General features: G+C 51.2%; 1 protein-coding gene, 1 long non-coding RNA gene and 2 pseudogenes across 3 annotated transcripts; 1 reads left to right on the forward strand and 3 right to left on the reverse strand.

Moving 5' to 3' along the window:
• Positions 1-200: 200 nt before the first annotated feature.
• Positions 201-3,938, reverse strand: LOC120615960 (uncharacterized). Its single transcript, XR_005656398.1, has 2 exons — positions 3,555-3,938; positions 201-1,750 (listed from the first exon to the last, which is right to left on the reverse strand). It is a non-coding gene; the product is annotated as an uncharacterized LOC120615960 (long non-coding RNA).
• A 318-nt stretch (positions 3,939-4,256) lies between these two features.
• ANKLE2 (ankyrin repeat and LEM domain containing 2) lies at positions 4,257-26,609 on the forward strand. Of its 2 annotated transcripts, none has more exons than XM_039879188.1 (14): positions 4,257-4,484; positions 9,357-9,830; positions 14,691-14,897; positions 16,009-16,202; positions 16,280-16,468; positions 17,888-18,010; positions 19,527-19,593; positions 20,821-20,993; positions 21,883-21,989; positions 22,817-23,004; positions 23,359-24,007; positions 24,350-24,481; positions 24,892-25,324; positions 25,369-26,609. In XM_039879188.1, exons 1-13 carry the CDS (start codon positions 4,298-4,300, stop codon positions 25,145-25,147), a joined length of 2,946 nt encoding a protein of 981 aa, XP_039735122.1. In that variant the 5' UTR covers positions 4,257-4,297; the 3' UTR covers positions 25,148-25,324; positions 25,369-26,609. The 2 variants fall into 2 exon arrangements, with proteins under 2 accessions (XP_039735122.1, XP_039735123.1); XM_039879189.1 differs by lacking the exon at positions 4,257-4,484 and adding an exon at positions 5,123-5,711.
• LOC120616157 (uncharacterized) lies at positions 9,171-9,289 on the reverse strand (annotated as a pseudogene).
• On the reverse strand, positions 11,125-11,855 carry LOC120615966 (transcription factor BTF3-like; annotated as a pseudogene).
• Positions 26,610-27,282: the final 673 nt, after the last annotated feature.

The following is a 27,282-nucleotide window of genomic DNA, read 5'->3' on the forward strand; positions in this document are numbered from 1 at the left end:
TGCCTAGAGGTGTGAAAACCAGCTCTCCTGGGGAAGAAGCCGGATTTGGAGCCTTGATGAGTCTGTGGCAGGCTAAATGCATACCTTCCCTTCCACCTCCTGAGGTCTAGCCGGGCTTTTACCAGATCAGCAGAGATGTGTGAACAGGAGAAAATCCGATTTTAACACGTGCGCACAGGGAATTCACGTAAGCATGAAAATTCCAAAGACAGCAAGGCAACATTGGGTTTATGTGACATTGTGGACAAAGAAAAGGTGGGAATGGGGTCTCAGATATCGAAAGTGAGAATGAGTAATTTGCAAGTAATTGAAGAAGAGCAGACTCGTGGCAGGTCACCCAGAAAACAGTGAGACGTGGGGTGGTCCAGCGGTAAGGCCCCCGCCTGGAGTCTGTGTGATGCTCAGGGGGTTTGCGCAGGGCCCCTTCCGAAACCAGGCTTTTCTATCTGAATCTCTTGGGCAGGAAGGTGGCGAGGGCCCAAGGTTCTGAGTCTTTTTCTCTCTTAACAACCAGCTGAAAGTCAATATCCCAAAAGGCAGCTTTAGGGCGGCAAAACCTTGGTCCCCTTCAATTCCTAGGTGTAAATACCCCTAACTGGGGCAGATCTGAAGCTCCCAACTGTTGTCCTTGGAGACTCCAGCTCATGGCTGCTTGTCCCCTAGGGTTGGGACCATGAGCAGAACACAGACCTGGCTCAACTGTCCTTTACACACCCTTCCCCGTGTGCCCTCACATGTCTGCAGCTCAGTTTTTACCATCTTGCGTCGTTTCTTTTGATTGCAGTTTTTCTGGAGAGTCCCTGTTTCTCCTAGATCATGGGCGTTGGGGCCTGGCGGACAGGGCAGCCTCAGGTGAGCCCCAGGTAGCCTGGAGAGAAGGAAACACCAGCTGCGGGTTCCCTGCCTTGTTCATTTGCCGTGGAAATGGTGGCTGCGTATCGTCAGCCAATGCGGACGCCGCTCGTGGAGCAGATTTATAATTAGAAGCAAGTACTATATCCTGTATTGAAGACTTCCTAAAATTCTGCAAGATCCTGGCACCTTTGTGTGGAACCCCCATTGCTGATCTTCAAAGGAAACTTGGGGCTCCTTGCCGGCACGGCCTCCTCAGTTGCTGCATCTTCTCCACCTCTGGGCTGCGCGGTGCGCTCCGAGAGTCACAGTAGCTTCCTGCTGTGGCTGTCCGTTGTCGCTCCCAGGACACTTCCTCTTGAGTCACCTGGCATGGGCTGCCCGACTGGACCCCCACCCGATGTAACATCACGTGTGGCTGGACGTCCACACGCTTTCCCTTCTCGTGGAAGGATAATCATGCTCCTTGTGAAACTAGACATCCCCACTCGATCTTTGGGACCGACTCATTCCCTAGCCCTCTCTTGACATGGGATCAGAAATGGAGTTAGGATTAGGGTAGAAGTTAAACTATAATTAGGAATTAGGTCAAAGCTGCTCCTCTGAGAAAGGACCGCGTTTCTCTAAGCTCGGTTTCTGTGCATCTCTTGGCAGTCTGCTCCCACCTGCGGGGCTGTACTGATTCTCACGCCTGCCTCGGGGGCAGAGTGGCCCTTAGTAAGGCTGGCTGAAAGGCGGACGTCTGTTTTCTTTTTTTCCCCTTGGTTATCTCGGCCTCGGTTCATCTCGTGTAGACCGCGTCAGAGGGCAGTGAGGAGCATCCGGGCTATGGGATCCCTACTACGAGCCGAACTCCACAGAAAATCCTGGTGTTAGGATACTGGTTAGGCTGGTGAAGCTGCTGTTAAGACACCCCAAAATTCAGAGGCTTAAGTGAGAGAAGTTGTGTTTCACATAACAGCCCAAATGTTAGAACAGGACTGATTGGGGCAGCTTCATGGTGCTGAGGACAAAATGCCTCCTCTCTGTGTAGGTACTGTTTCCACATGTGGCCCAGGACAGCCACTCGTCGTCCCAACTGCCTGCCTGCATGTTCCCAGTGGAAAGGAGTGAGCATGTGGAAGGCACCGGCTGTGTACAGCACTGTCCATTGTCCTGCTTTGTTCCTGGGCCACGGGATGTGTTTTTTAGCTAACAGTAGTGTGTCCACTTATGACTGGCAGTTATTAAAGAGTGGAGGCTGGATGCTGATGGCGACGGCCACCACACACTCCTAATCGCCGCAGTCAGTCCTCCTCTCCAAACTGACATGATCACTCCACCAAAGTCCCCAACACTGGGGAGCACCCTGCCACCCCTTAGAGGCATGTATCTAGGTAACTTCGTTTTTAAACTATGAAGTAGTAACAACAACGAACATTTATTACACCCTTACTGTACAGTGGCTTGTAACATAGCCATAGCTTGTAGCATATAGCCATCCTCACCTCTGAGACAGTGCAGTTACCGTCACCATTTACCTTTGAACGCTGAGGCATAGGGAAATTCAGTAACTCACGCAAAGCAGGTAGGGGCAGGCAGGGTACAGCTCTCATCATTACACAATGGCTCATATTCCTAAAAAGGTCAAACCTGGGGAGTGGCTGGGGACAGATCTGTTCTCAGGGTAAGCTTTCATTCTAGCAAGGCATCCTTAATTTTAAATGTAGACAAAATTCACACTAAGAAGGCACAGGTTTTAAGTATACAGTTTGGTATGGTTTGACAAATGTTGGCCAACGTGTATCTGTTATCAACCCAAGCAAGGTGCACAGCATTTCTTTCACGCCCAGTTGACCGCCATACTCAGAAGCAACCGCTGTTCTGATATCTAGCACCACAGGCTTTGCCTGTTTTTGAGACTCAAACAGAATTGTACGAGATGTACCTCTGTGTGGGGACTCTTGTTTAGCGTGGTTCAGATTCACTCACATTGTTGCTAAAGAGTGTGCCACCACGGGATTCTCACGGTGATTCCAGTTTGTTTATCTAAACACCTGGGTGTTTGCCATGTTAAAGAGAAAACCATAGGCCCAACATGGTGTCACTCTTGCTAGAAGCCCATGACACCAAACCTAGATATAGTAACTGATCTAAATGCAGTTTCAGCTCTCCCAGAAACAATCAACCAGTCCTGAATTTTCTGGTCAGGTAATGTCACTTGGGCCCTCTCCATCCCCCACACGATAAAGGGGCAATCAGCATGATAAAACGCTTCCTGTTCTCTTCCCCCAACGAAGTTGGCTTAACACCTGTTCCAGGCAATTATGAATAAATTAGGTGCTATGAACATTCTGTGGACTTGGCATTTTCACACCCAAGGCTGCACTGCTGAGCCGGTTTTTCAAAGTGGTTAACTCACTTTACACTGCCAGCAGCAGTGTATGAGATTTCCAAAACTGCTCCACATCCTCACCAAAATTTCATTATTTCAGTTTTCTAATTTTAAGCATTCTGGTGGGTGTTAAGCAGTATGTCTTCGTGAGTTTAATTTTCATTTCTCCCCTCTGATCCGCTGACTCTTCTGTTGTGCCCAGTCAACTGTCAGTACCACCAAATGAGTTGTGATTTTTTTTTTTTAACCAAAGATGTCAATTACATTTCTTTAGGTCTTTTTCTCCATTTAAAAAATCACTGTCTGGATTGCACACAGTGAAACGCACCCTTTCGTTGTACTAGCTGAGAGTCCTAACAAGCACAGGCTGTCGTGCCATCGCCACAGTCTACACGAACGCTCCCATCGGTCTCTCACATGCCCCAGGCCGCGTCAGAAGCGACCGCTGCTGCTCCGCATCCTCCGCGAGAAGGCACAGGGTCACATCGCCGCCTCCACCCGTTCCCGGGGGAGCCCTGCGAGCCCCACCGTAGCGCGGCGGTACGCGCACTAACTCGGGCCCAGAGCGTGAACATCGCACCGGCCAAGTCGGGCCGGCTGCCGAGGTAACAGGCCGTGTGCCCCGAGCCCGCGTTGCAGACGGGAACCTCCGCCTTGCTCCAGGCGGAAAAGCTGCGGAGCAGCGAGGCCGGCGGAAGCCGAGCTGTCCGGAAGCTTATACGCACGGTCGTTCCCGGGGAAACAGGCCCCGCCCGGCCCGCGGCCCCGCCCGCCGGGGCACGGCCCTCGCGCCCGCCTCAGGACCCTGCGTCGCGGGCTGCCCGTGGCGCTGCCTGACGGCGCGCTCGCCCGCCCCGCGCCGGCAGAGGTCGGGGCCGCGGCCGCGCTGCCTCGCTGGGCCGCCGGACGCGGGGGCGAGCGCCCCGGCCTGCGCGTGCAGCCCCGGCCCCGCGCCGGGCTACCCCGGGGGCGGCGCCGTTAGGCAGTGGCTCGGGCAGCCGGCGACGCGGGGTCCTACGGGCGCGGGTCTCCTCAGCGGCCACGGCGGCTGAGGCCCGGCGGGCGGTGGCGATGCTGTGGCCGCGGCTGGCGGCCGCCGAGTGGGCAGCGCTGGCCTGGGAGCTGCTGGGCGCCTCGGTGCTGCTGATTGCGGTGCGCTGGCTGGTGCGGCGGCTGGAGAAGCGGCCGTGGGGCCTGGGCCGGAGCGGGCGCCCCGCCCCGCCGCCCCGCGCGGCCGCGGACCCGGCCCCCGACCCCGGTAAGGCCCTCCCCTCTCCCCGCTCCCTTCCGCTCGACCCCGCTCCCAGCCTCGCTCCGGTGTCCTGGGAGTAGACCCGGACTGAAGCCCTGGAGTCCCCAGCGTGCAGGCGGACGGACAGGCCGGAGGCAGGGAGCCCGGGCGGTGTCCGTGGCGGCCGGACAGGGAAGCCGCCCTCCCGCGGTCCTGCCATCGGTCCTCAGCTCCTCCGTGCCGCGCGCGGGGCACCGGGCCCTGCGCGCGTCCGCCGCCTCCGTCCACGTTCCTTCACCCCTGGCCTGCCAGTCTGGGATCTTCCTGGGGAGTAACCAGGAATCCCTCAAGCACTCTGCTGGGAGGATGGAGCCTTGTTAACAGAAGGCAGTACTGACGGCCTTGGACTCTCAGGGTCGAAAGGGTCCTTAGCGACGCCGTACCCCTCGTGGTGGCTTCGAGGCTGGGGAAGCCCCAGCTCTCGCGGAGGTAACACCTACGGAGGCAGAGGCCGGCTGGAAATGTTCAGCGTGTTACAGACACCAGGTCCAGCTAGCCCCTCGTTCTGCTGGGCTGCTGAAAGTTCTGCGTGGCACCTTAATGCTGACACTGTCAACATTGCTTAAAAACGCAGTGCAAGACGGACACCAAGGCTGAAAATTATCTATATGCTGAGGCTAAAGGATATATGTGGCCAGTAGGGTATGGGTCTAAGAAATTAGACTTTGGAGTGTCTTTTTCATTAAAAACTTCTTTTTAAATTTCATCTTTTCTCTTGGAAATCATTGTAGACTTATAAAAATTACAAAAATAGTACAGAGCAGAGAAGCACATGGGAAAAGGTGTCCAACACCACCAGCCAGTAGCCAAGTACAAAATACACCTGCAATGAGATATCACTAGATGCCTACTAGAATGGCTAAAATAAAAAATACCAATATTACTAACTGCTGAGAAACTGGGTTTTCGTCTACTGCTGGTGGAAATGTTAAAAGGTACAGCCACTCTGAAAATCTGGCAGTTTTCTCAAAAAGTTAAACCTGCACTGCACTGCTGGGCACCTATTCTAGAGAAATGAAAACTTATTTTCACTCGAAACCATAAAGATTTTGTTACTTTATTTCTACTTGCCAAGAAATGGAAACAGCCCAGATGTCTCTTGAGGAGTGAGTGTTTAAACAGACTGGCATGTTGGTTCCATGGAATGCCACCCAGCAGTGAAACAGTTGCTGTTGATCCCACTCAGCAACTTAGGTAGGTCTCAAGGGCAAGTGTTCCACTTAGCATTCTGGAAGAGAAAGTGTCGCGATGGAGAGCAAATCAGTGTTGCTGAGGTTTGGGGACAGTGGAGCTTGGGGACAGCGGAGCGGAGATTGGTTATGAATAAAGGTAGAGCAGGAGGGACGTCTTCGTGGCAGTGGAACAGTTCAGGAATCGGCGGTGGGTATGTGGGTGGCAAACGCTCATGGAATTTTGTACAGAGGCAGCAAGAGAATGACTCATACTGATAACGCCCGTGGGCTAGTTTATTGTGCTGTACTTGGCTTGGGTCATGCACCACAGCGTATAAGATGTCGCCATTGAGGAAAGTCGAGTGATAGGTGCACGTGATCTCTGTACTATTTTTCAACTTCTTGTGTTTATAATTATTTCAAAATAAAGGGTGAAAGAAATCCTATGCCATTCAGTTATATTCCTTGATGTTAGTATCTTACATATTAACACGACTGTAGGAGACTAGAAAGTATCCGATTTGCAGACCCAAATATCTTGTACTTCTATCTTATCTGTGTCTCTACCAATCTCTCAATCAAGGTCACTCAGATATTTCCAGTTCTAGCCCAGGGGTCAGGAAATCGTGGCCTGAAGACCAGATCTGGCCCCCAGTATTTCTGACTAAAGTCTTACTGGGACACAGCCACACTCTCATCTATAGCTTTTTTGAGCGTTTGAGAGACCTTATGGCTTTCAGAGCTTTCAAATGTACCTCCTTGCTGTTACAAAGTTTGCTAAACCATGTTCTAGCCTCCCCCTCTCCTTATTTGTAACTTCCTTCTTCGTTAGTGAGGAAGCTGCTCTCATGAGCCATAGTTTATCCAGTTATTTGCGGAGTCCTAGAGCGCCTGTGAAATAGCCTCAGGACTGCTAACTGACACCACTGTGAAAACACTTTCCAATGGTAGTGCGGTGTCTGCGTGCCCCGCTTTTGTCTTTGTCCTTAGTTCGTAGTCACATACTGTTTTCCAGTTAGTAGGCTCTCCGCATTTATTATGTTACTACTTTGTAAAGCGGTTGAGCTCATATGATTTGGTTTGCATTTCCACTTGGAATCTCCCCGCCTCTTTTGTTTGTCTTTTGAGTAGGAATCACAAATATGTTTCTAAGAGTCACAGCAGTTAGATTCTGCAGTGCCGCTCTCCCCCGCCCCGGCCCTCGGTCCGTTTTCCCTGTGGAGCTCCAGCCCACCCCGCAGTAGCCGGTCTCACTCGTTTCTGCTTCATCTTTTGTTTGCTTCGCACAGGCAGCAGATACTTGCACATTGCTGCGAGAATATCAATAACAGAATGCACTTTTTTGTTTTTATCCAAGTTGACTTCCTAGCGTTATTCTACGAGAATAATAATCTTGTATTCTACAAGATTAATAAGCTTAAATCGCTTAATAGCTTAACTATCATAGCTGTAACTGACATTTATGGTTAATTTCTGTGTATTATTTTACCTAATTCTCATTATAGCCTAAGAAGTAGAACTGTTTTGTCCATTTTGTAGATGAGGAAACCGAAGCTTAGATGTTACATAACTTGCCCAAAGTCACACAGTTATAATGTAATGTAATTGTTCTATTTAGGGTTTGCTTGATGGCAAGGACAAAATCCCCTTCACACTAGCTCATATTAAAAAGATAGCTTTAGGGTAAGGACACGGGAGTAGTATGAAAAATAGAATATTGTCAGGAGCAGATTCAGTTCCTCTTTTTATTCATAGCATCTGCCCCAGTGTTCCCCACCTCTCAGCTTTGCCTTGCATGTGGCTTTGACCTCTTTGCCTTTCCTGTCAGTTCATTATTCCTGAGCCACCTCTGTTGCTTGTATATCCAGGTGCACAGAGAATCCGCCTAGGTGCCTCCCCTTCAGGTTCTTCGGCAGCTTTAGAGGGGGCTGTGCAATATGTTCGTTGTTCAGAGGACTAATATCTCCTTTGAAAATATATAACAGCCACTTTTGAAATATTGAAGTCAGGTGAGGAGAGGTGGCATCATAAAGTGTTTCAAAAAAGAATGAATGCACAGATAGGATGATACGATGCACCCTGGTTCCCGTCGTCCAGCTACAACAGACGTGAATATTTTCTGAATCTTCTTGTACCTGTCACTAGCCCCTCTGTTTTGTTCTCCTACTGGAGTAAATGTAAAGACAATCCCGGCTGTCTTATCATTTAATCTGTAAACACCTCTCGAAACCACCTCCTCTTGGTTTCAGTGATGCATTAATACGTCTGATGTTTTCTTGTTTTCCTGTCTTAGTCCTTGATGTCACTCAGATTCCGTTTCAGGCTCACTGCCTTTGTTTGCTCCTTGTCGCCCTGGTTTAGTGTCCTGGTATCATAACCACCATCTGTGCTAACGATGTCCAGATCTGTTTTCCCACTGTGAACTTCTTGTCTTCTGAATCTCAGACTTGAAAATTGAGGTGCCCACGTGGTGTGCAATAGGTGTTTCTGATGCTCAGTTCCTCAATCTCCATTTCTTTCTCCATTACTCTCTGCCTCAGGTAGAGTCACTTCCTAGACACCTAGATTGGAAATCTCGCTATAATCCCAGGCCGGCTGCAGTCCCCCAAGCCCCTCCCATGGCATCTGATCCCTCCGTATTTAAGACCCCTTCTGACGTGGGCCCTCGTCTCCGGCCCCATTGCTCAGCAGTGGTCTGTGCCCCGTCATTTCTTACCTTCTCCCCCGATTCTCACCACGCTTAAACTTGTCCTCCGTGGACTTAACTGCTATGTGTCCACGTTCAAAAGCTCCAGTTCAAGTCCATTTGTTTGGTAACTGTGTGACTTACACAAGTTACTGAGCTTCTCTATGTTTTGGGTTCTTCATCTGTAAAGTGTGGGTGAACTATGCCCCACGGAGACACTGCCACTGTTAAGTAACTCTGTATATGTGGGGTGCTTAGGATAGAACCAGGCACGTGGAAAGCTCCGCAAAACCAACATGAGATGTTTATTGCTGCTATTAGCAAAGTGACTGCCAGAGCTATCTGTGTGGGTCCTCTGTTTTAAAGCTGCAGAATTTCCCACCTGGAGTTGGAGTTGGGGTGGAAATTGTCCAGTTGCCTTCCCTGGGATTTGTTCCAAGTTACACTCCGAACAGCAATGCAGGAGTGTGCCTGCTTTCCCGGTGCGCTGTCTATCCAGCGCGTTGGCGAGATCCTTCTGTGATAGTACCGCGTTGTAAGATTCTTATCCAAGTGACCCAGATACTGCTTATTTTTATTTATATTACGTTAGATTGGGCAACAAAAGCTTATGAAAATTCTCAGGGAGTTCATAGACTCCAGAGACTGCGAGAAACACTGGATTGAAAAGAAACTTCGAAGCCAGCTTTTTGCCACTTTTCTTTATTTTTTTTTTTGAAGGCGAGGCAGCCCTTGGTTGACCTCACAGATTGCAAGGACCTTGTCAGCTTACAATCCCTTATTTTTTATCTTTTACGCCTACAGCACCTGGTATTCCTAGGTGGTCTCCCATCCAGGTACTCACCAGGCCCCACCCTGCTCAGCTTGCGAGATCGGACGGGATCGGGCTTGTTCAGGGTGGCATGGCCGTAGACTTTTTTTTTTTTAAGTAAGAAAAGATGTATTTAGTCATCAAATTGATTTCTGTGTTTTTGGGCCTAGGTGAAATGACAATGGATGCTATCTTGGCGCGATTGAAACTGCTGAATCCAGACGACCTCAGAAAAGAGATTGTCAAAGCCGGATTGAAATGTGGACCTATCACCTCGACCACAAGGTTCATTTTCGAGAAAAAATTGGCTCAGGCTCTGTTAGAGCATGGAGGAGCACCGCCTTCACACCCTCTCGACCAGGACAGCGCAGGCGCCACCACGCTCAGCCAGGGCACTCAAAGGAGTTTGAAGTCTGTGGTAGGGAGCCTGGCCGAGCAGCCCAGCTTTTCTGAAGACCGGGATTTCGGTTATGGCGTGGGCTTGAATCCTCCAGAGGAAGAAGACCTGACGTCAAAGACCTGCCCAGTGCCCTTCAGTGCTGTGGCTCAGGTCAATGGCCACAGAGCCATGGTGCGGGCCTCTGCCGAGCCGCCTCTGTACTACGGAGTGTGCCCTGCGTACGAGGACGCCCCGGCGAGAAATGGTAACGTACCAGGCGCCAGCGGCGTTTCTTATCGGGAGCGGCGGGAGCGCGCATGGACAGCTGGGGTGAGGCGATTTTAAAATCTCAGACGACAGAGACGAAAGAATCATTTAATCAGCAGACTCCATCCAAAGTAACCAATATTGGCATTTTTATGTAGAACTCACCTAAAATTTTTTTAAAATCTGTGGATTTTTTTAAATTAAGAAAATTGGATTCTGTGAGGTGTACTTCACTTACAAATATTTTGGCTGGCCACTGTTTCTTAACTAACCATCTGCCTCCTTTTTTTCTTTTTCAACATAACCTGACCACCTTTTATGTTAATGAATGTAAATGGCCAGTGAAGGTACGAATAATTTTCAACGCCAAAGGATCGCAGTTTGAAACAAGACCAAAATGGCATTGGAAAGAACTAATGGAAACTTGATGTCGATTAGAGTATCGGAGATTGCGCAGTCGTTACTATTACGTATCATTTGTGACAGCGCCCCAAAATAGGAGAGTAGTTAGACATGTTATGTCTCTTGAGTAGAATGGAATGTTATTCAACCACAGAACTTTTTAGAGAAGATGTAATGACACTGGAAATGGTCATGATGCAATTTACTTTTGTTTTTAATCTCTGTTAGTATAAAAGGTGCTTTTCAAAAATATATATATACACACAGTATAGGAAATGTGAAATTTCTTTCTCTTCCCTATTCCATAACTGCCTTTGTGTGTGTGTTTGTGTGTGTGTATCGTTTTTATTTTAGTAAAAATGGTAGGAAGTGTCAGGTCAGAAGGTATGCATTTTTAAAACTGAAAGCTAGCGTCCTCCCAAAGGTGTTACCATTCATCGTGCACGAGAGAGTGACTTTTCCATCCTGTCTACAGTATAGCAAACTACCTAGAAAGGGAGAACAGGTATCTTGTTTCTGTCTGTCAGTCATTCTGCATGTTATCGAACTCCGCTTTATGTCTCTTGAATAAGGGAAATCTCTATCTTGTGTTAGGTCGATACGTCTTTTATGTGCTTATACTCCGTATGTATGTATTTGATGAATTGCTTGGTCATATCTATTGACCGTTTTTACTGGGCAGTGGGCATTACCATTTTTCTGTTATAGCAGTTAAAATTTTTTTCTCCTGTTCTGTCGTTTGTATTTTATGTCTATATGAGAGTCTCATGCAGAACTTATGCTCGTTCCCCTACAGAACTTTAATATATATATATATATATATATGTATGTATGTATGCGTGTGTGTGTGTGTATATATATATATATTTTTTTTTTTTTTAAGCAGGCAAAGAATTTTATTGATCTTTGTTTCAAACTTTATTCCCAGGCTTCTTCACCTTAATTAGCTGCAAAGAATGATTTGTGTATAAGCAAAAACTGAAAAGAGCTGTGGTGTCCAAGGGGCTTGGGCTTAGAAATTAATAATACAGATGAGATTTTATCAGATCCACGAAAAAATTTTTAAAAGCAGTCGTAATATAAAATAGCTCCCAGTAACTTCTTCAAGTTTTATTTTCTTCGGAAGTTGACTCAGTTCAGGTTGCTTCATTCTTGGAAGCCTCATCAAAATTCTCCACGAGGTCTGGAACTTCATCTTCGTCATCCTCTCCGGTAGCTAGGGGTGCTTTTCCACCTGCAGATTGTTGGGGCAGAGCTTCAGCCAGTCTCCGTAAACTGGTCAGACTGTCTGCACCAAGCTGGCGTAAGATGCTGGGCAGCATTTCTGTCAGCTGCTTGGTCTCCGCGTGGCCTGTGAGGGTGAAAGTGTTTGCTGCCAGAGATGTCTGAACGTCAGAGTTGTCACAGTGGATCTCGGTTCCTTGGTTTGTGAACACACTCACCTCTTCCATTCCAGAGGTGTTGTTTGCCCTTAACTTCTTTAAGGAGAACTGAAGTTTTTTATCATCTGCTGTAGCTGTTCTGTGAACCCCCTTCTTTCTGCGAGCAGTTCTTTCCCACCCATGCGCACTGGTGCCTGCGGCTTGGCACGTTTCTCCTGGTTCGTGATAGTTTCTGTCATGTTGTTGGAGAGGAAACAGGGCCGCACGGGGGCCTGGGCTTGGCGCTCAGAGGGTCTTTGGCAGACCAGCTGAGAATAAGCACATACGTGGGATCTTTCATATTTTTATGTGCTCTCTATTCTGTAAGTTCCGTTCTTATATAATCAGAATTTTCTAATTTGTTTGTTTTAGTTATTACCATTCTTTATTTAGACTTTCGATACATATTTTTTTTTCTTAAAGAAGTTCCTCCAACATTTCCTGTAATGCTGGCTTGGTGGTCATGAACTCCTTTAACTTTTTCTTGTCTGGGAAGCTCTTTATCTGTCCTCGATTCTAAATGATAGCTTTGCTGGGTAGAGTCATCTTGGTCGTAGGTCCTAGATGACTCTACCAAGCCCTCTTTGTGCCAAGCCCTCTGGCCTGCAAAGTTTCTGTTGAGAAATCTGCTCACAGTCTTATGGGCGTTCCCTTGTATGTAACTAATTGCTTTTCTCTTGCTGTTTTTAAGATCCTGTCTTTGAATTTAACTCTTGGCGTTTTAATTATGGTGTGTCTTGGTGTGGGCCTCTTTGGGTTCATCTTGTTTGAGACTCTCTGAGCTTCCTGGGGTTGTATGTCTATTTCCGTCACCAAGTTAGGGAAGTTTTCTGTCATCGTTTCTTCAAATAGGTTTCGGTTCCTTTCTCTCGTCTCCTTCTGGGACCCCTGCGATGTGGATGTTGGTATGCTTGACGTTGTCCCAGAGGCTTCTTAAACTACCTTCATTTAGTTGGATTCTTTTTTCTTGTTGCCGTTCTGGGCGAGTGCCCTCTGCTACCCCGTCAACTATGTCACTGATTCGATCCTCCATTTCATCCACTCTTGAGTCCCTCCGATGTGCTCTTTATCTAAGATATTGTATTCTTCATTTATGACTGGCTCCCTATTATGTTTTCCATCTTCATTATGTGTGTGTTTTATCTCTTTGTTAAAGTTTTCGCTGAGATCATATACTCTTTCCCTAAGTTTCTTGAACATCCTCAGAACCAGTGTTTTGAGCTCCGCATCTGGTAGACTGCTGTCTCCATTTTGGTGAATTCTTTTTCTGGAGCTTTGTTCTTTTCTTTTATGTGGAACATGCTGCTTTGTCTCCCCATTTTGGCTGCCTCCCTGTGTCTGCTTCTGTGTATTAGGTAGGGCTCCTAAGTCTCCCGGCCTTAGTAGAGTGGCTCTATGTAGTGTCCTGTGGGGCCCCTTGGCACAGACCTGGGAGGGGCCCAGCTGCAGGCCAGGTTCAGCTGCAACCTGTGCACCTCCAGGACCACCTGGTAGGAGTCACCAAGCAGGGGTGGCTCCACAGTATAGTGGTTAGCATGGCTGCTTTGCACGCAGAAGGTCCTGGGTTTGCGCCCCAGGTGGAGCCATACCCCGCATGCGCCAGGCCCCCTGAGTGCGCCAGGGGTGCCAGACCCGGGGTGCACGCCGCGTGCATGTGCGAGGGGACACCCGCCTTTAGAGATCCAGTTCTTAAGGGGAAACGGCAACATCCATGGGTCAGGGGTGGAAGTGGTGGGGGGATTAAAGAAAGAGGAAAAAAAAGAGTCACCAAGCAACCCACAGATGGCTGCCACGCGTGCTGGGCTTACAGGTGCGTCGAGGGGCCAGGTCGGAAACCGAGGCCGGCGGCCACCAGTGCAGGGCGTGGGGTTGCTCAGCAAGAGTACGGAGCGCAGTGAGGCCAGATGCTGCCTCTTTGAATTTTCTGAGCCTTTGAGAGATTTATGAACGTTCGCAGCAAGAGCAAAGGCAGTCTGTTTGTGTGGAAGAAATCACTGGAAGTGGCTTGCATGGGCCCACGTGTTGGGAAGGGCGGGGTCTCAGGGAGTCCCTTGGACGAAGGGACCTGTGTTATCCAGATTGTGTCGCCTGCATGTGCAGGCGGGGAGCATGTAGTACTCAACAGAGGACCAGTGGCTTCTGCCTGTACCTCTGACCAGGAGCAAACCGCCCCTCCAGCCCTGGCCCCGAAGCCCGACGACTCAGCACCTCCCCACGTGTCCCTGGCGCCCCTTGAGCAGCTGCCCCGGCACGGGAGCTCAGAGCGGCGAGTCCACCAGCGAGTAAGGCCAGCGGGCCCCGAAGAGGAAGGTCCCCGCTTCCTGCAGCCCTCCTCTCCCTCAGCCGCACACCGGAGGCGGCCGGGACTTCTCTTCCCAACACTGGACCCCTGGGCTGGGGAGCCTGCTGTGTGGCCGGGACCCCTCGCTCCTCAGGTGGGGGAAGTGGCTCTGCAGCCACGACAGCCCTCCTGGTTCTCGAATGCCACACGTGGATCTGGGACCGGGCCGTTCTGTGTCTGCCCCTCCTGCTGTTTTGAGGTGGCCTGTTATTCGAGGTGACCTAGTTGTAGGGCTTCTGTTCAGCCAGACCTCTGGTGACCCGCGTACTGGTTGCTCTGTAGCTTCGTCGTAATCGTGGGGCGGTCGCTAGAGGAGGCATGTGCAGCCACTGCCTTTGGCTCCGTCTGGAACTCTCTCTTCACGTTCACAGTTTTTAACTTGCTTTTCTTTTGTTATTTTTATTTAGATCAAAATCCATGAATTTATTTTTTAGTATGGAATAGTATATAAAATTACATGCATGTGTAAAATATGTATCATGTTATTTATGTTCACACACATAGATAATCAAGTTTATTGTGTTCTTTTAGCTAGGTAAGGCCGTTTTTCTTCAAAATTAAAAATTTGGAATATTAATAAGAAAATGAGACGACTGGATAGCAGCTATTTACTGTTAAACATGGGGCCTTCAGGAGCGCGTGAGTGACAACGGCTCCAGTGACTTATCTTTCCTTTGTTACTCTTGCCACACAGAAAGGATTCATGTTTACGAAGATAAGAAGGAAGCATTGCAAGCTGTCAAAATGATCAAAGGCTCCCGATTTAAAGCTTTTTCCAGCAGAGAAGATGCTGAGAAATTTGCTAGAGGAATTAGTGATTATTTCCCTTCCCCAGGCAAAGCCTCTTTACCACTGTCTCCTGTGAAAATAGCGCCAGTCTTCAGCAGCGATGGGTTGCAAGGTAAACCGCAGCCCGCATCGGGGCGTCCTGTCACGTTTCCCCACAGGATTTTGTGTCGTCTCTCTTGACACGGCGATTCGTTTTCTCCGCTTTTGAGAGAAGTCCAGTTTGCCAGGAAGGGAAGGCCCCTCTGGGGAGCAGCAGAAGAGGATGGGTTGCGGGTCAGTTCTGGGAGGAGTGGGGACCATGAGGGTGGAGGCAGTGGGGTGAGCAGGCCGGTCAGCTACTCTCGGCCTTGAAGTTGACGAGGCCGTGGGAGAAGCGGCTGAGAGTCTGCCGTGGCCCACTCTGTTCACCCGCTGTTTCCCTCTCCCCGCTGCCCGTCGGGTTCAGGGCCTTTTCGATGCTGAGCCCAGTCCATTTCCCACCTGGAGCTCCACCTGCTTTGAGCGGACGACTCGGCAGAAGTTGGGCTTGCCCGCAGGACCCGTCTAGGCAGACATCTGACCACTCCGACTCCCACAGACTGCTCTCGTGAGGGGCCTTAATGTCGGCCCGACCTCAGGCTTGTCCCCTCTTGGAGCTCAGTGGTCCTTCTAGGCTTGCTGGGGTTCCAGAGGAAGGCCCTCCCTTTGGGGACATTTGGCCACCAGTCAAGAGTCCCGTCTGCCTCCTGTCTTCTGTTCCCTAACTTGGCCTGACAGGGAAACCAGGGTGATTTCAAGCATACAGCTTCCGTCTTCTCAGTTTGTGACGATTTCCCTCAGGAAGCCGGCTCTCACACTTTCTCAGGTGTCGTGATTAAACCAGCAGAAGTCCCTTGCGCCTCACTGCCTTTGCGGGAAAGCTCCATGTGCTTCGAACGGCTTCTGGGTGTGCTGGCGGCCACGTGTCCTTGTCCCTCCTCCACCGGCTGAGCTCAACACCCCTTCTCAAAGCCTTTTCCCCGGATGGAGTCCCATCGAGTCTTTGCTCACGTGCTACAGCAGCGCATTGGTGCCGCCACTGTAGGCTGGGACTTGATCCTTCTGTACTGTCATTGTTTCTTGTTACTCCCAGCCAGATCGTAAGCCTCTGGGAGAGAGTTTTATCGCCCTCAGTGTAGCACGTAGGGGCTGAGGAGAAAATGTTTGTGAGATTAAATGTTCCTTAACTCCGTCTCTCGTAACAGATGGCTTATATTCACTTGAGTCAGAAGCAGTAAACAGAGAGAGAGCGAACAGTTACAAAAACCCCCGCACGCAAGACCTCACAGCCAAACTGCGGAAGGCCGTGGAGCAGGGAGAAGAAGACGCCTTTTCCCACCTCATCTGGAGTAATCCCCGGTACCTGATCGGGTCAGGGGACAACCCAACCATCGTGCAGGTGAGCTTGCCTCCCGCGTCGGGAGCATCGAGACCGGGTGACAGAAACGAAGCTCAGGATCTGTGGTTCTCCTTCAGGAGGGATGCAGGTACAACGTCATGCATGTTGCTGCCAAGGAGAATCAGGCTTCCATCTGCCAGCTGACCCTCGAGACGCTGGAAGACCCCGACTTCATGCGGCTCATGTACCCGGATGACGCCCCGGGCATGCTGCAGAAGCGCATCTGCTACGTCCTCGACCTGTACCTGAACACACCCGACAAAGTGGTGAGTGAGTGTGCCCTCGTCCCTGCCCCGGCGGAGGTCACGGCCAGTCTCACGGTGTGCCTGGAGGAGTAGGTACTATGTCCCTGCACCGTGCCAGTGCGTGTGGAGGGGCAGGGAGGACACGTTCGTGGAGCCCAGAGAGCTCAGAATGATGGTTAGAAAACAAGACCCCTCACACTAGTGGTCGCCTCACCAGGCAGTGCACGTGGGTCTCAGCCCAGACAGTGCTGCTCCAAGGACACTGGCCTCCCGGCCTTTGTCAGGAGAGGCCCAGTGAAAGCCAAAATCTCAAGAGAGGCTAAAAATGTTTTGGTGCAGTCTGGAGCAGGGGCAAGGGCTGCCTTAGAGACATCTCCTGGCAGAAGACCATGCGGGTCACCTGCTGGGTGCACTGAGCTGAGCGCATGGGTGCAGGAGTGAGGCCATCCGGAGTCTCGGCACCTAGCGAGAAGCTGAGGAGACGGCAGCCGTGGCCGCGGGGGCAGCTGGTGGACTGCACGGCCGCGTTTCTGGCTCTGTCGATGTGAATGGGACCCATGGGGACGGCTACATTGGAGCCCGTGGCCATCTGACCAAGGGCGCCTGGAGGTGGTCGGCTCCCCGGCTCTTGGGCTCGAGCGCACTGGGGCCCTCAGCCCACTGGTCTGCAGGAAGCAGTTACAGGTGCCGCTGTGGGGTGCCCGGGAAGGGTACCGCCAAAGGCGAGTGGAGCATTGAGAAGCATTGTAGAGTCCGGAGTGGAGAGTCTGGTTCAGGGGCCCCCTACCCCTGGACCGCCACCAGCCCGTGGTCTGTTAGGAACCAGGCCGCACAGCAGGAGGTGAGTGGCGGGCGGGCGAGCGAAGCTTCGTCTGTATCTGCAGCCGCTCCCCAGCGCCAGCAACCCCGCCTCAGCTCCGCCTGGGATCGCCAGGCCTTAGATTCTCATAGGAGCACCGGTTCCTAGTGCCAAAAAGGTTGGGGACCACTGGTCTAGTTTATGGTGCTATTTGCTGGCGAGAGTTCTCTTTGAGTACAGACCAATTTCAAAGACATTGCTTTATTTTGGATGTTGCCTTCATCTACTTATTTCACTTTTTAGCAGTGATTATAAGACGTTGTAGAGGCTCTGAATTATTGAATCCACTGTTTACTGAGCAGGCGACATGCCGTGGCTCGGTCGTAAGCTCCCCATTAGACCTGGGCCCCCAGGCACTAGGTACATGGTGACTAGGGCATGGTGCTGGGCTCAAGCCCTGGCATGAAGTGAACACGTAGTAGCATGCTAGTTACTGTTCATTTATGAAAAGTGTCTTTTTATGACCTTTTGTTTTTGAGGGTTTTGTGGGTTTTTTTCAAAATATGTGTTTTCATTGTATAGCAACCTTGGAAACAAAGGGTGTAAATTAGAAATCAGTGTTCTTCCTCTGTGCCTCTTAGGGCTACGACACACCGCTGCATTTTGCTTGTAAGTTTGGGAATGTAGATGTGGTCAACGTGCTATCTTCACACCCTTTGATTGTAAAACACCCCCGGAATAAATATGATAAAACACCTGAAGACGTAAGTACCTATTAAAATGCTGTTACTGTATAGTGTCAGAAACGAAACTATATAAAATTACAGTTAAGATCCTAGCCACTGTGAAGTCACAAGTAACTCTTGACTGTAAATTTGTTGGTTGCCTCATGGGCACACCTCAGAACCCTGACTGCCGAGTAAGATGCTCTCTGTGAAGGAGATGCTTCTGTACAGCCAGGACAGAAGGAACTGTCCCAGTTTGCAGATTTTATTTTCCCGAAATTGGTGGTCAGTCGTTCTTAACAGCTCACAGTTTTTTTATCAAGTTCCTTCTGTACACACCTCAGTTGACTAGAGTCATAGAGAACAGAGGAGATGGTGGTGGGTGGTGGTGGTGGCGATGGTGGTGGTGGTGATGGCGGTGGTGATGGTGATGGCGGTGATGGTGGTGGTGGTGATGTTGAACAGCTGACAAGTTCGGCTCCGTGTGCACCAAGTGCTGTCCTAAGCTCCTCCCTCCTCCCATCTGTTCTCACCTGACCCATACAAACCGTTTGAAGCAGCCCTGGTCATGATCTGTACTGGCAGTTGAGCAAAACGTGCCTTAGAGAGGGCAGAGGGGCGTCTGTGCCTGTGAAGGGGAGAGGGAGGTGGACTGAGCATCCATCAGAACTGTTAGCTGACCTGGACCTGCCTGCCCTTTGGAAATAGGTTCTTTTCTGTAGTTGCTATGGTTACATAAGTAGTGCCACTTCCTGTTTAAAGTTTAGAATACACATAAACAAAACAATAAAATTTAGAAAATTATACAACTCAGAAATTACTGTTATTTTGCATGTATCTGACTCGGTTTTTTGTGTGTACATGTGTATGTACATTTTTTCAGTATACAGTGCCATTTGGTAACATGTTTTAAGCATTTGACATCTCTCAGTCAGTTACAGACTTAAATACTTAGTTGCACTATTCACAGGATATACTGTACAATTGTGTTGCATTTTGTTTCTCAGGCTGGTAGGAGATGGTAATTTTGTGATTCTTTCTTTATTTAAAGAACATTGGCTTTTTATTTTCTAGCAGAAACGTTCTTGTCACTACAATTCTTCAAGGGCTAACAAAGTTGATTCCTGTATTTGCAAAAAGGAAACATTTGCTTTCGTGCTAGACGGGCGTTCTGTTTCCAGCCGCCAGACGGCAGCAGCTCCCGGGCAGCGGGACTCACGAGAAGTGCGAGCGTGTCTGTCGCCTGCTGACCCGGTAGTGTGCAGCAGGGTCCCTTTCCTTTGCAGAAAAGCAGAAAGTGTCGAATAGCATGAAGAAAGAAGACGAATTCACCCACCCTCTCAGAGTTTTTCTTCTCGTCGTGGTCTCTTAAGCTGGTCCAAAACATTCTAGAAGGAAGATTATATTCTTCAACACATGTTTTTTGATTGTGGGTTTTATGAAATGTTCAGTGTTAGATACTGACTGTCCTTGTATGGTTGACTTTAAAACTTGCTTTTATAAAATCTTATTGATTAGAAAATTAAGATACAGTGTTCACTTTTTTCCTAAATAGGTCATTTGCGAAAGAAGCAAAAATAAATCCGTGGAACTGAAGGAGCGGATTAGAGAATATTTAAAGGGTAAGGTAGGCGTCGTGCCTGGACGTTGGGGTCCCTTGTTGGGGAGGCCCTGGCTGTGCTCTGGGAGCAAAGCGGAGGGTCGCCGGTCAGCCCTGCTCAGAAGGCCTCAGGTCACCCTGCTTCCTGGCCTCCCACCCCAGTCCCTGCGTTTTCGTGCACTTTCTCCTTTGAACCTTGACCTTCTGTGGGAGACCAAGTTGCCCTCACCCCTTAACCTCTGGGGCCGCTCCCGCAGCCGGTGTATCTGTTCCCTTCTCAGACAGAAGCAAATGGAGGGGCCACGCCCAAGCTCCTGGGCAAAGCGGGGCTGTTCCCCTGGCCCTCGAGCGGCCACACCGTGACCTTGCTGCTCAGGTCGGGAGGCCCACTGCCACTCCCTGGGGCCTCGCTCCTCTTGGCAGGAGCGTGTGGGCTCTGGCTTCGGGACTGTGAATATGGCTGGTTTCAGAACACGCCTTTGCCACCGTCTTCCTCTGTTGTTTCCTGGGAGTTTCAGAGGATGGCAGCAAAAGTGCCTGCCCTTGTCGCTTGTAGCCAGAGGGCTGGTCGGCCCGCTTGACGTTGCAGCAAATACCTTTCTTCTCTGAGTGTCCTTTCTGATCCAAATCCCTGTTGGTCTCCATTTAAAGCAGGAGTCAGCAGATGCTGCTGCCACCTCCTGCCTTTGTAAATGGTTTGATTGGGACATGACACCCTGGCTGTGCACTGTCCCCTGAACGTCCCTGCTGCCCCTTCCATGGCCTCACTGCACTGCCTATGCGCTTTCTGGATTTCACATAGAGGGTTTTGTGATCCCAGGCCTCTTAGCAACGTGTGCTCAGTGATGTCACATTGGAGCGTACAAAAGGGCCGGGGTCGGATGTCAGCTCCACGGTGCTCAGGCACGCGGTGCTCAGGCTCCTGCCGTGCGCTGGTCTCATTCGCGCAGGTCCCACCTCTCGGTCCTTCTGAGTGCCTGGGGGTGAGGAGCTGTTCGTTGCCCACCTTCTCTCCTTTTTTCCTTTCTTTTCTCCCAGCAGACGAGGGGTGTGGGGCCCCTTAGAGGAGGGGTGTGGGGTTCAGCCCTGCCTTCCGGCCTTCTCGCCTCCCTCACGGCATCGCTCGCAAGGCCCGTGCCGTGAGGAGCGCGCTGTCCCGCAGGCTGTTCACTGGGTGCCGCGCACCCCCACCGCGGGGAGCGGCCGTCGAAGCCGGTGCCTGTAGCCCTGGCGTGTGTCCTCCTTCCAGGCCACTTCTACGTGCCGCTCCTGAGAGCCGAGGACACGTCCTCCCCGGTGATCGGGGAGCTGTGGTCTTCAGACCAGACGGCTGAGGCCTCTCACACCAGCCATGGAGCGGGCGGCCCCAGAGACCCCGTTCTGACCCTCAGCGCCTTCGCGGGGCCCCTGAGTCCAGCCAAGGTGAGCTGCTGTGGGGGCTTCTACGACCAGCCTCTGGCTGTCCCCACCGAGTGCTGGGTGTGCCAGCCTCTTCGTTGTGCTTGGTCTTCGAGACCAGGTCTCAGGAGACCCCAGCGAGTTAGTGACAAGGCTCAAAATGCTTGCTGGAGATACAAGTGTCTTGACGTGTTCCTCACTTGCTAGCCAGGGCAGATGTGGTAATGAGTGCATGCTTCAAAGAAGCGACATTTCCCTGGGCTAACCCTCCCTATGTCATCGTCACCCAGTTCTCTCGTTAGTGTTGATGGCCCATCTCACTGGCCCTTGCCAATCTAGCTGGGCTGTCCTTTCCAATATTCTTGGACTTGTCACTACAGAACTTCCGTTAGCAAATTCTGAAGTTCATATTCTAGACTGAGATGTTTCATACTTCGAACTGTATGTAATTTTTTTTCTTGTGGAAAAAATTTTAGGTAGTTACCTGCAGCTATAAAAACATCTTCAGAAATAAGCGATACCATTTAGGATTAGATGCTGCATGAAACATGAAACTCTAGTAAGAGCAACTTAAAAACGTTTTTTTCTTACGCGTGATGGGACAATGACTGAGGCTCTGTTGGTGGTAGCTCTGTATTGTGTTCCTTGGGGTCTCCTGGGGCAGCTCTGGCCCTCACTGCCCAGCCGGGGCTGCAGGAAGAGAGAAAGGCCGCTCACTCTTCCTCGCCCCCGTCACCTCAGGCATTCTGCGGCCCCCGGGTCTCAGCTCCCGGCCAGGCAGGCATGTTGCCTGGAGTGCGTTGGGGAGTGAGGGGGAATGCCGGGCGCCCAGGTGACTGCGATGCTGCTTCTACTTTTCATTTGCCTGGCAACTCGGATTCACAGCGGAGCCCAACATTTTTTCTCTCCACAGGCAGAAGATTTTCGCAGACTCTGGAAAACGCCGCCTCGAGAGAAAGCAGGCTTCTTTCACAGTGTCAGGAAATCAGATCCGGAAAGAGGCATCGAGAGAGTGGGAAGGTACTGGCAGGGCATCGCAGGGCTGATGAGCTGAGCGCTGAAGTCATTCTGCGTGCTGTGCTCTTGTGTGGACTGGGGCGGGAACTCTAAGCACTGCGCCTTCGGAGTGCTAGTTCCTAGAGTGTTGCAGCTTTTTCCTGAGGGTCTGAAGCCTTGCACCCACACACATGCCTCAGTCCTCCCAAGGGAAGGGCAGTCATGCAGCCTGTGTCTGAGGGATGTGACAGTGTCACAAATGAGGTGCCTTCCGTTGGGTGCTTGACAATGCAGAAGGAAATAGAACACGAGACTCAGGTGTAGCTAGAAACTGTTTTAAAAAAAACTCTGAAAAGCATATTTTCTACAGTCGAGAAGCTAAATTACAGTGTAATCAAATAAAGCATCACTGAATTGTTTTAGAATTTTTTCTGAAAATAATGTGCCCACTTTTGGGTTTACAACTTGAACCCGAAAAGGCCTTCTAAATTTTCTTTGTGCCTGCCCAAAACCAGAATCACATCTAACTTTATGTGATTCTTTCATGAAAACCTAAAGGTCCGTTGTGTTTTGCTGTTTGACCTTTTACCTCTGAGGTCTGTCGGTTTGAGGTCCCCCTCTGTCCCCATGGCTGGTTCACTCCATCGTGACAGGTCGGTGAGTGAACTGCTCGGCTTCACCCTGTCGGGCAAGCACTGCTTTAGGAAACGGAGAGAACCGATTTAGTCCCCAGTTCAGGATAAAATAAAATCGTAACCAAGATTCCAGCACTAAATTGCTGTTTCCCGTGACAGCAGTTCTGTGTTTTTGTTCCCATTTCCCAGCTGATCGCATGTGCTTTGTCCTCGCAGGGAGCTGGCTCACGAGCTAGGGTACCCCTGGGTCGAGTACTGGGACTTTCTGGGCTGCTTTGTCGATCTGTCTTCCCACGAGGGCCTGCGGAGGCTGGAGGAGTATCTGGCGCAGCAGGAAGTGGGCGGGAAGGCCCAACGAGACGGGGGAGGAAACGAGGCCTGTCTTCAGAACACCTGTGCTTTCGGTGAGGACACGGGTGGCTGAGCGCTCCTGGGACCCAGACCCCATCCTGCAACTGCGGACCAAGTGCTGGTCCCTGCGAACACACAAATGCCTGTTGCTCCCTTTTGCGCCCCGACGTCCCAGCAGATGGGACGGGGGCCTGCTCTTGACCTTGGCCCCTCCTTCCCGTCTTTTGGCCCTCATTGGGGGAGCTGGGCCCACAGGCTCGGACCCGTTCGCAGGGTCTTGCTCGCTCTTTCCGGAGCAGTCTCTGAGCAGGAGACTTTGAGAAGGGGCGTGCGGCTGAGCGGAGTGCGCCCCGCGGACTCCCAGCCATGCCCTGAAGGGCTGCTCCCTCTCGTTCCCTCCCTCCCAGGCTGTCGCAGGAAGGGCAGCAATTCCGTCTCCGTGGGGGCGTTTCTGGACGAGGGTGATGACATGAGCCTGGAGGAGGTGAAAAATAGGCAGAACACAGCCCGAAACAACACCCCGCCCGCAGTCGGTGCTTGCAGAGATTTGGGGTGCAGCATCTTTCCCTCGGAGCAGAGGACAGACCGCATAGAGGCCTCGGCGCCAGCCAGTCCCCACAGCAGCAGGAACGGGTTTTGCGGCCCCCCGAGCAGTGGCGAGACTCTGGGTGGGGAGAGACCGGAGGCCCTGAGCGCGGCGGGCGCCCTCGTGTCGCCTGTCCCCGGCCTGACTGCCGAGTTCGGTAAACTCGGTTTGCAGACTCGAGGAAGTAGCTGTCCTAAGGCACCAAATCACACCGTGCAAACTGGAGACGAGGAGGCCCTGACGTCAAGAATAGATGCAGTGGAAAGAGACCTGTTAGGACCTCCTGATGCTGACAGACTCGGCAGCAGCCAAATAAGGACAGACAGTGACATGTCGGCGGGAATCGCTAAAACATGCCTGAGTCCCTCCAGTCCTGGGCGCGAGCCCCAGCACGGCTGCAGCTCTGTGTCCACAGAGCCCTTGGAGGCCCCCAGCACGAGGGAGCCCGTCCAGAGGCTCTTCCTTTTTGGGTATGAATCGCGGGGGGGTGCTACTCATGTGTGACACTGTAAGACTGGGGCGTGTGCTCGCGGGTGATGCTGTCAGATAAGCGTGTGCTCACCGGTGACGCTGTGTTCTTGCAAAGGGAAATAGCAGGACTGCGTTTTCACAGCAGGGTCAGCACGTCCTCTCCGCTGCCGTAGCCTCGGCAGCCCCCACAGCTAGCTAACGTTGAGGTGGCGGTGATGGGCTGCGGTGACGTGTGTCTGCACGGCGTTCTGTCCTGTGCTGAGGTCTTGAGAATGCAGTGGTGCCGGCGTCTGTGTCTGTGGTCACAGCATCTCCGCCCCCCCTTTTTTTCTGCCTCCTAGAGAGGAGCCGTCAAAACTGGACCGGGACGTTCTGGCAGCCCTGGAGTGTGCCGACGTGGACCCACGGCAGTACCCCGCCGTGCACAGGTGGAGAAGCGCCGTCCTGCGCTACTCGCCCTCTGACAGGCAGAGGTACCGGTGGGGCCCGGGACAGGCTGCCTCGCGGCACCGTGGGTGGTTTCCGGGATATCCTGCCCGACTCGGCATGTGCTGGCTCGCTGCGGACTCGGGCACAGCTGCCACCAGGCTAGCGTGGCGCGCCCCCAACCTCAGAGGCAAGGGCCGCAGAGGGGTGGAGAGCTGCTGCTGCAAGTGAGGGGTGCGGGGCGGACGCCCCCGGGACTCCGGTCAGGGCTGCGTGAGCTCCTGTCGGAACTCGGTGGCTCTTCGTCTTCAGGGCCTATGGTCCTGAGGTCCAAGGGGCCTCTCCTTGGAGTGGCAGCCGTCCCTCGGGGCTCGGCAGGAGCCGAAGTCCCGCCGTGACCTCTGCCCCCTGGCCCATCTCTCCGTCCGTGCTGACACACTTTTCTTGGTTCCCTCAGTTGGCCGAGCCCTGCGGTAAAAGGGAAGATGACGTCTCAGCTGCCAGAGGTTGGTCGCCCACAGAGCTGCAGCCCAGGGAGGAGTGGCCCCGTGAGGGGCAGCCCCAGGAAGCCCGGCCCGCACTCCCCTGGCGTGGGCAGCCCGGGGCGCTACAGCCCTGCCAATGGGGGGTGGTGCGCCTGGCCCAGCTGGCAGCCCCGGAGAGCTGGCGTGCGCTCCGGGGCCCTCGGGTCGTTTTTAAAGAAAGAAGGGTAATGTGTTTATTGCTAAAGTTCACAGAAAAGAACATAATCTGATTAATTTATTAATCCTCATTTTGAGAGTAAAAAATTTTTGGAAAATGTGGATGTTCTGTATAAAGTTCAGATTTCCGATATTTTAGAAGATGAGAGCAAACTCAGACACAGACGTTCCGAAGGCCTTCACCGTGGTCTTCACTGTCAGGCCTTCACTGTGGTCTTCACTGTCAGGCCTTCACTGACAGGCTTCAGGTCTCCATTCCTGGGTGCGCGTGTGACCGATGGGTACCAGGGCACTCGTGGTCACTGTGAAATCCGAGTGCGACCCCGAGTCAGGTTTGGCCGTGGCGGCAGCGGCGGCAGCGCTCCAACTCAGTTCTGAGTGAAACAGATGAACTTTGTGACGTTTTCCTTTTCTGGGAGAGTCTTTGATTTTTTAGTTGAAAAATCCTCTTCTTGCCACTTGATGCCAGTTGGCGAGACAAATTGAAAAGATGGTGTCGGGGTAAATGAGCTTTGACCGGCTTAGACTTGCAGCGATACTTACAGTGGGGTCATTAAAAACATTTAAATTAGTGACCGAAAGATAAAACTAGCTTTCCTCTTGGAAAAAGTCTTGTAGCCATTGGAACTCACGTGAATAGTCACGAGACGCAGCCGCCACCACTAAGGTGCGTTTCCTTTTCACTGTCACCTGTCAGTGTACTTCGTGCCGTTGCCATGGGGGGAGGGGGGTCGTGGGACGCTCTGCATTTGGCCCCTGGTTCTGAAGTTATCCCACATTTTAGGATTCCTTTCGGTTGGATTTCCTTTATGAGAGAGTCGCATTTTAGTGTGGAAACTAGAGTGTTTTTGACAGGGTTGAGTCCCGGTTCGGTTACCTGAGTGTGGTTTAGTTTGGCCTCCCCTGGACCTTAACCTCCGCAGGGCGTGTGTGCACCCTGTGCCGCGGCTGACACCCAAGGCCAGGCCACATGCTGAGGGCTGGTTCCTTCCAGGTGCTCCACGCCACTGCTCACACACACGGCATTCTGAGTGCTCCAGCGTCACATCCAAGTGAAAAACCAGCAGCGCTTCTGCTGACTTCAGTGCCTTTTGTATATCGTTTGCATTTTCTGACTTTGCTTTTTGATAATATAAGGAGATACTACGTAGGCATGAGACTCTTTCATTCACAGAAAGTCTTTTCACATAACAAGAGACAGGTCAGGAGTATGAGAATCAAAATTCAGAGTTTAAAATGCAAAAGGTTGTTACACAAGGTGTTTTCACTTGTAGCGTAGCAGACAATTTAGATCTATAAGACAGAAAGTACCTTCTGTTGTAAAAACCAATGGCATTTTAAACAGGCGTCTTTGTTCTCGAAATTAGGCTACAGGTGTTATATTCATAGTGCTGATGTTTTCCCTTAAAATCTTACCCTATTGTCGTGTATGTTGTAAATATTCAGATGGAAATTAAAAGTGTTTTTGCCCTGATTTTGCAGACTGCTGTTCTTGTTTTCTGAAGTTTTAGGCCTTTGACTGTTTTTCCGTTTGTTGTACCAGGCGGCCTGAGTCCTGGTGATTGTGTTGTCACGTGTTCTACGGTGATTTTTGTGTTCTTTTAAAACCAATTAATGGATATTTTTAAAAACCACAGGGATAATTCCAAGATTCCAGAAAGACCTCTCACCTGTGACCGGGCATAATGCCCTTAGTAAAATCTTGAGCAGTGTTTCGGTGAAACAGTGGTTTACTTGCTGTTTCAGGCCCCTTTCATTCCTAACAGTTGTGAAAACTTTCTGGCACCAGTTAAAATGGCATAAATTTCATAACCATCCTTTGAAACGGGAAGCCTGTCTTGTGACGTTAACAGTTGGTGTGTCATTTCTTCAGCTTGAAAGAGGTGCAGTGAGCTGCCGTGCGGTGCAGGGGAGGCAGGCAGTGAGGCGAGTGCGCGCCACATGTGGCAAAAACCAGAGACCGCGCGGGCAGGTCCTTAGTGGTCGCTAGATGCTTCCAGAAACTTTCACAGCTTCCAGAGGAAGTGACGGGCTGTGCGGCAGCTACCACTTAGGTGTGGTTTCAGGCAGGGTTGTCGCTGTCTCACTTCCTGGGCCAGCTTGCTCACTGGGCTGTGTGAGGCACATGCTCCTTGTGTGGCACTGAC

This window comes from Pteropus medius, unplaced genomic scaffold (assembly GCF_902729225.1).
Source record: "Pteropus medius unplaced genomic scaffold, Ma_sr-lr_union100, whole genome shotgun sequence".
In the NCBI taxonomy this organism is placed as follows: domain Eukaryota; kingdom Metazoa; phylum Chordata; class Mammalia; order Chiroptera; family Pteropodidae; genus Pteropus; species Pteropus medius.

Excerpts from the sequence above, each read along its gene's own strand:
- ANKLE2 (XM_039879188.1), top strand. The coding sequence starts at position 4,298 with ATGCTGTGGCCGCGGCTGGCGGCCGCCGAGTGGGCAGCGCTGGCCTGG. Across the intron at positions 16,203-16,279 it reads ACAACCCAACCATCGTGCAG|GAGGGATGCAGGTACAACGT; the intron begins GTGAGCTTGCCT and ends GTTCTCCTTCAG. Across the intron at positions 21,990-22,816 it reads GGCATCGAGAGAGTGGGAAG|GGAGCTGGCTCACGAGCTAG; the intron begins GTACTGGCAGGG and ends TTGTCCTCGCAG.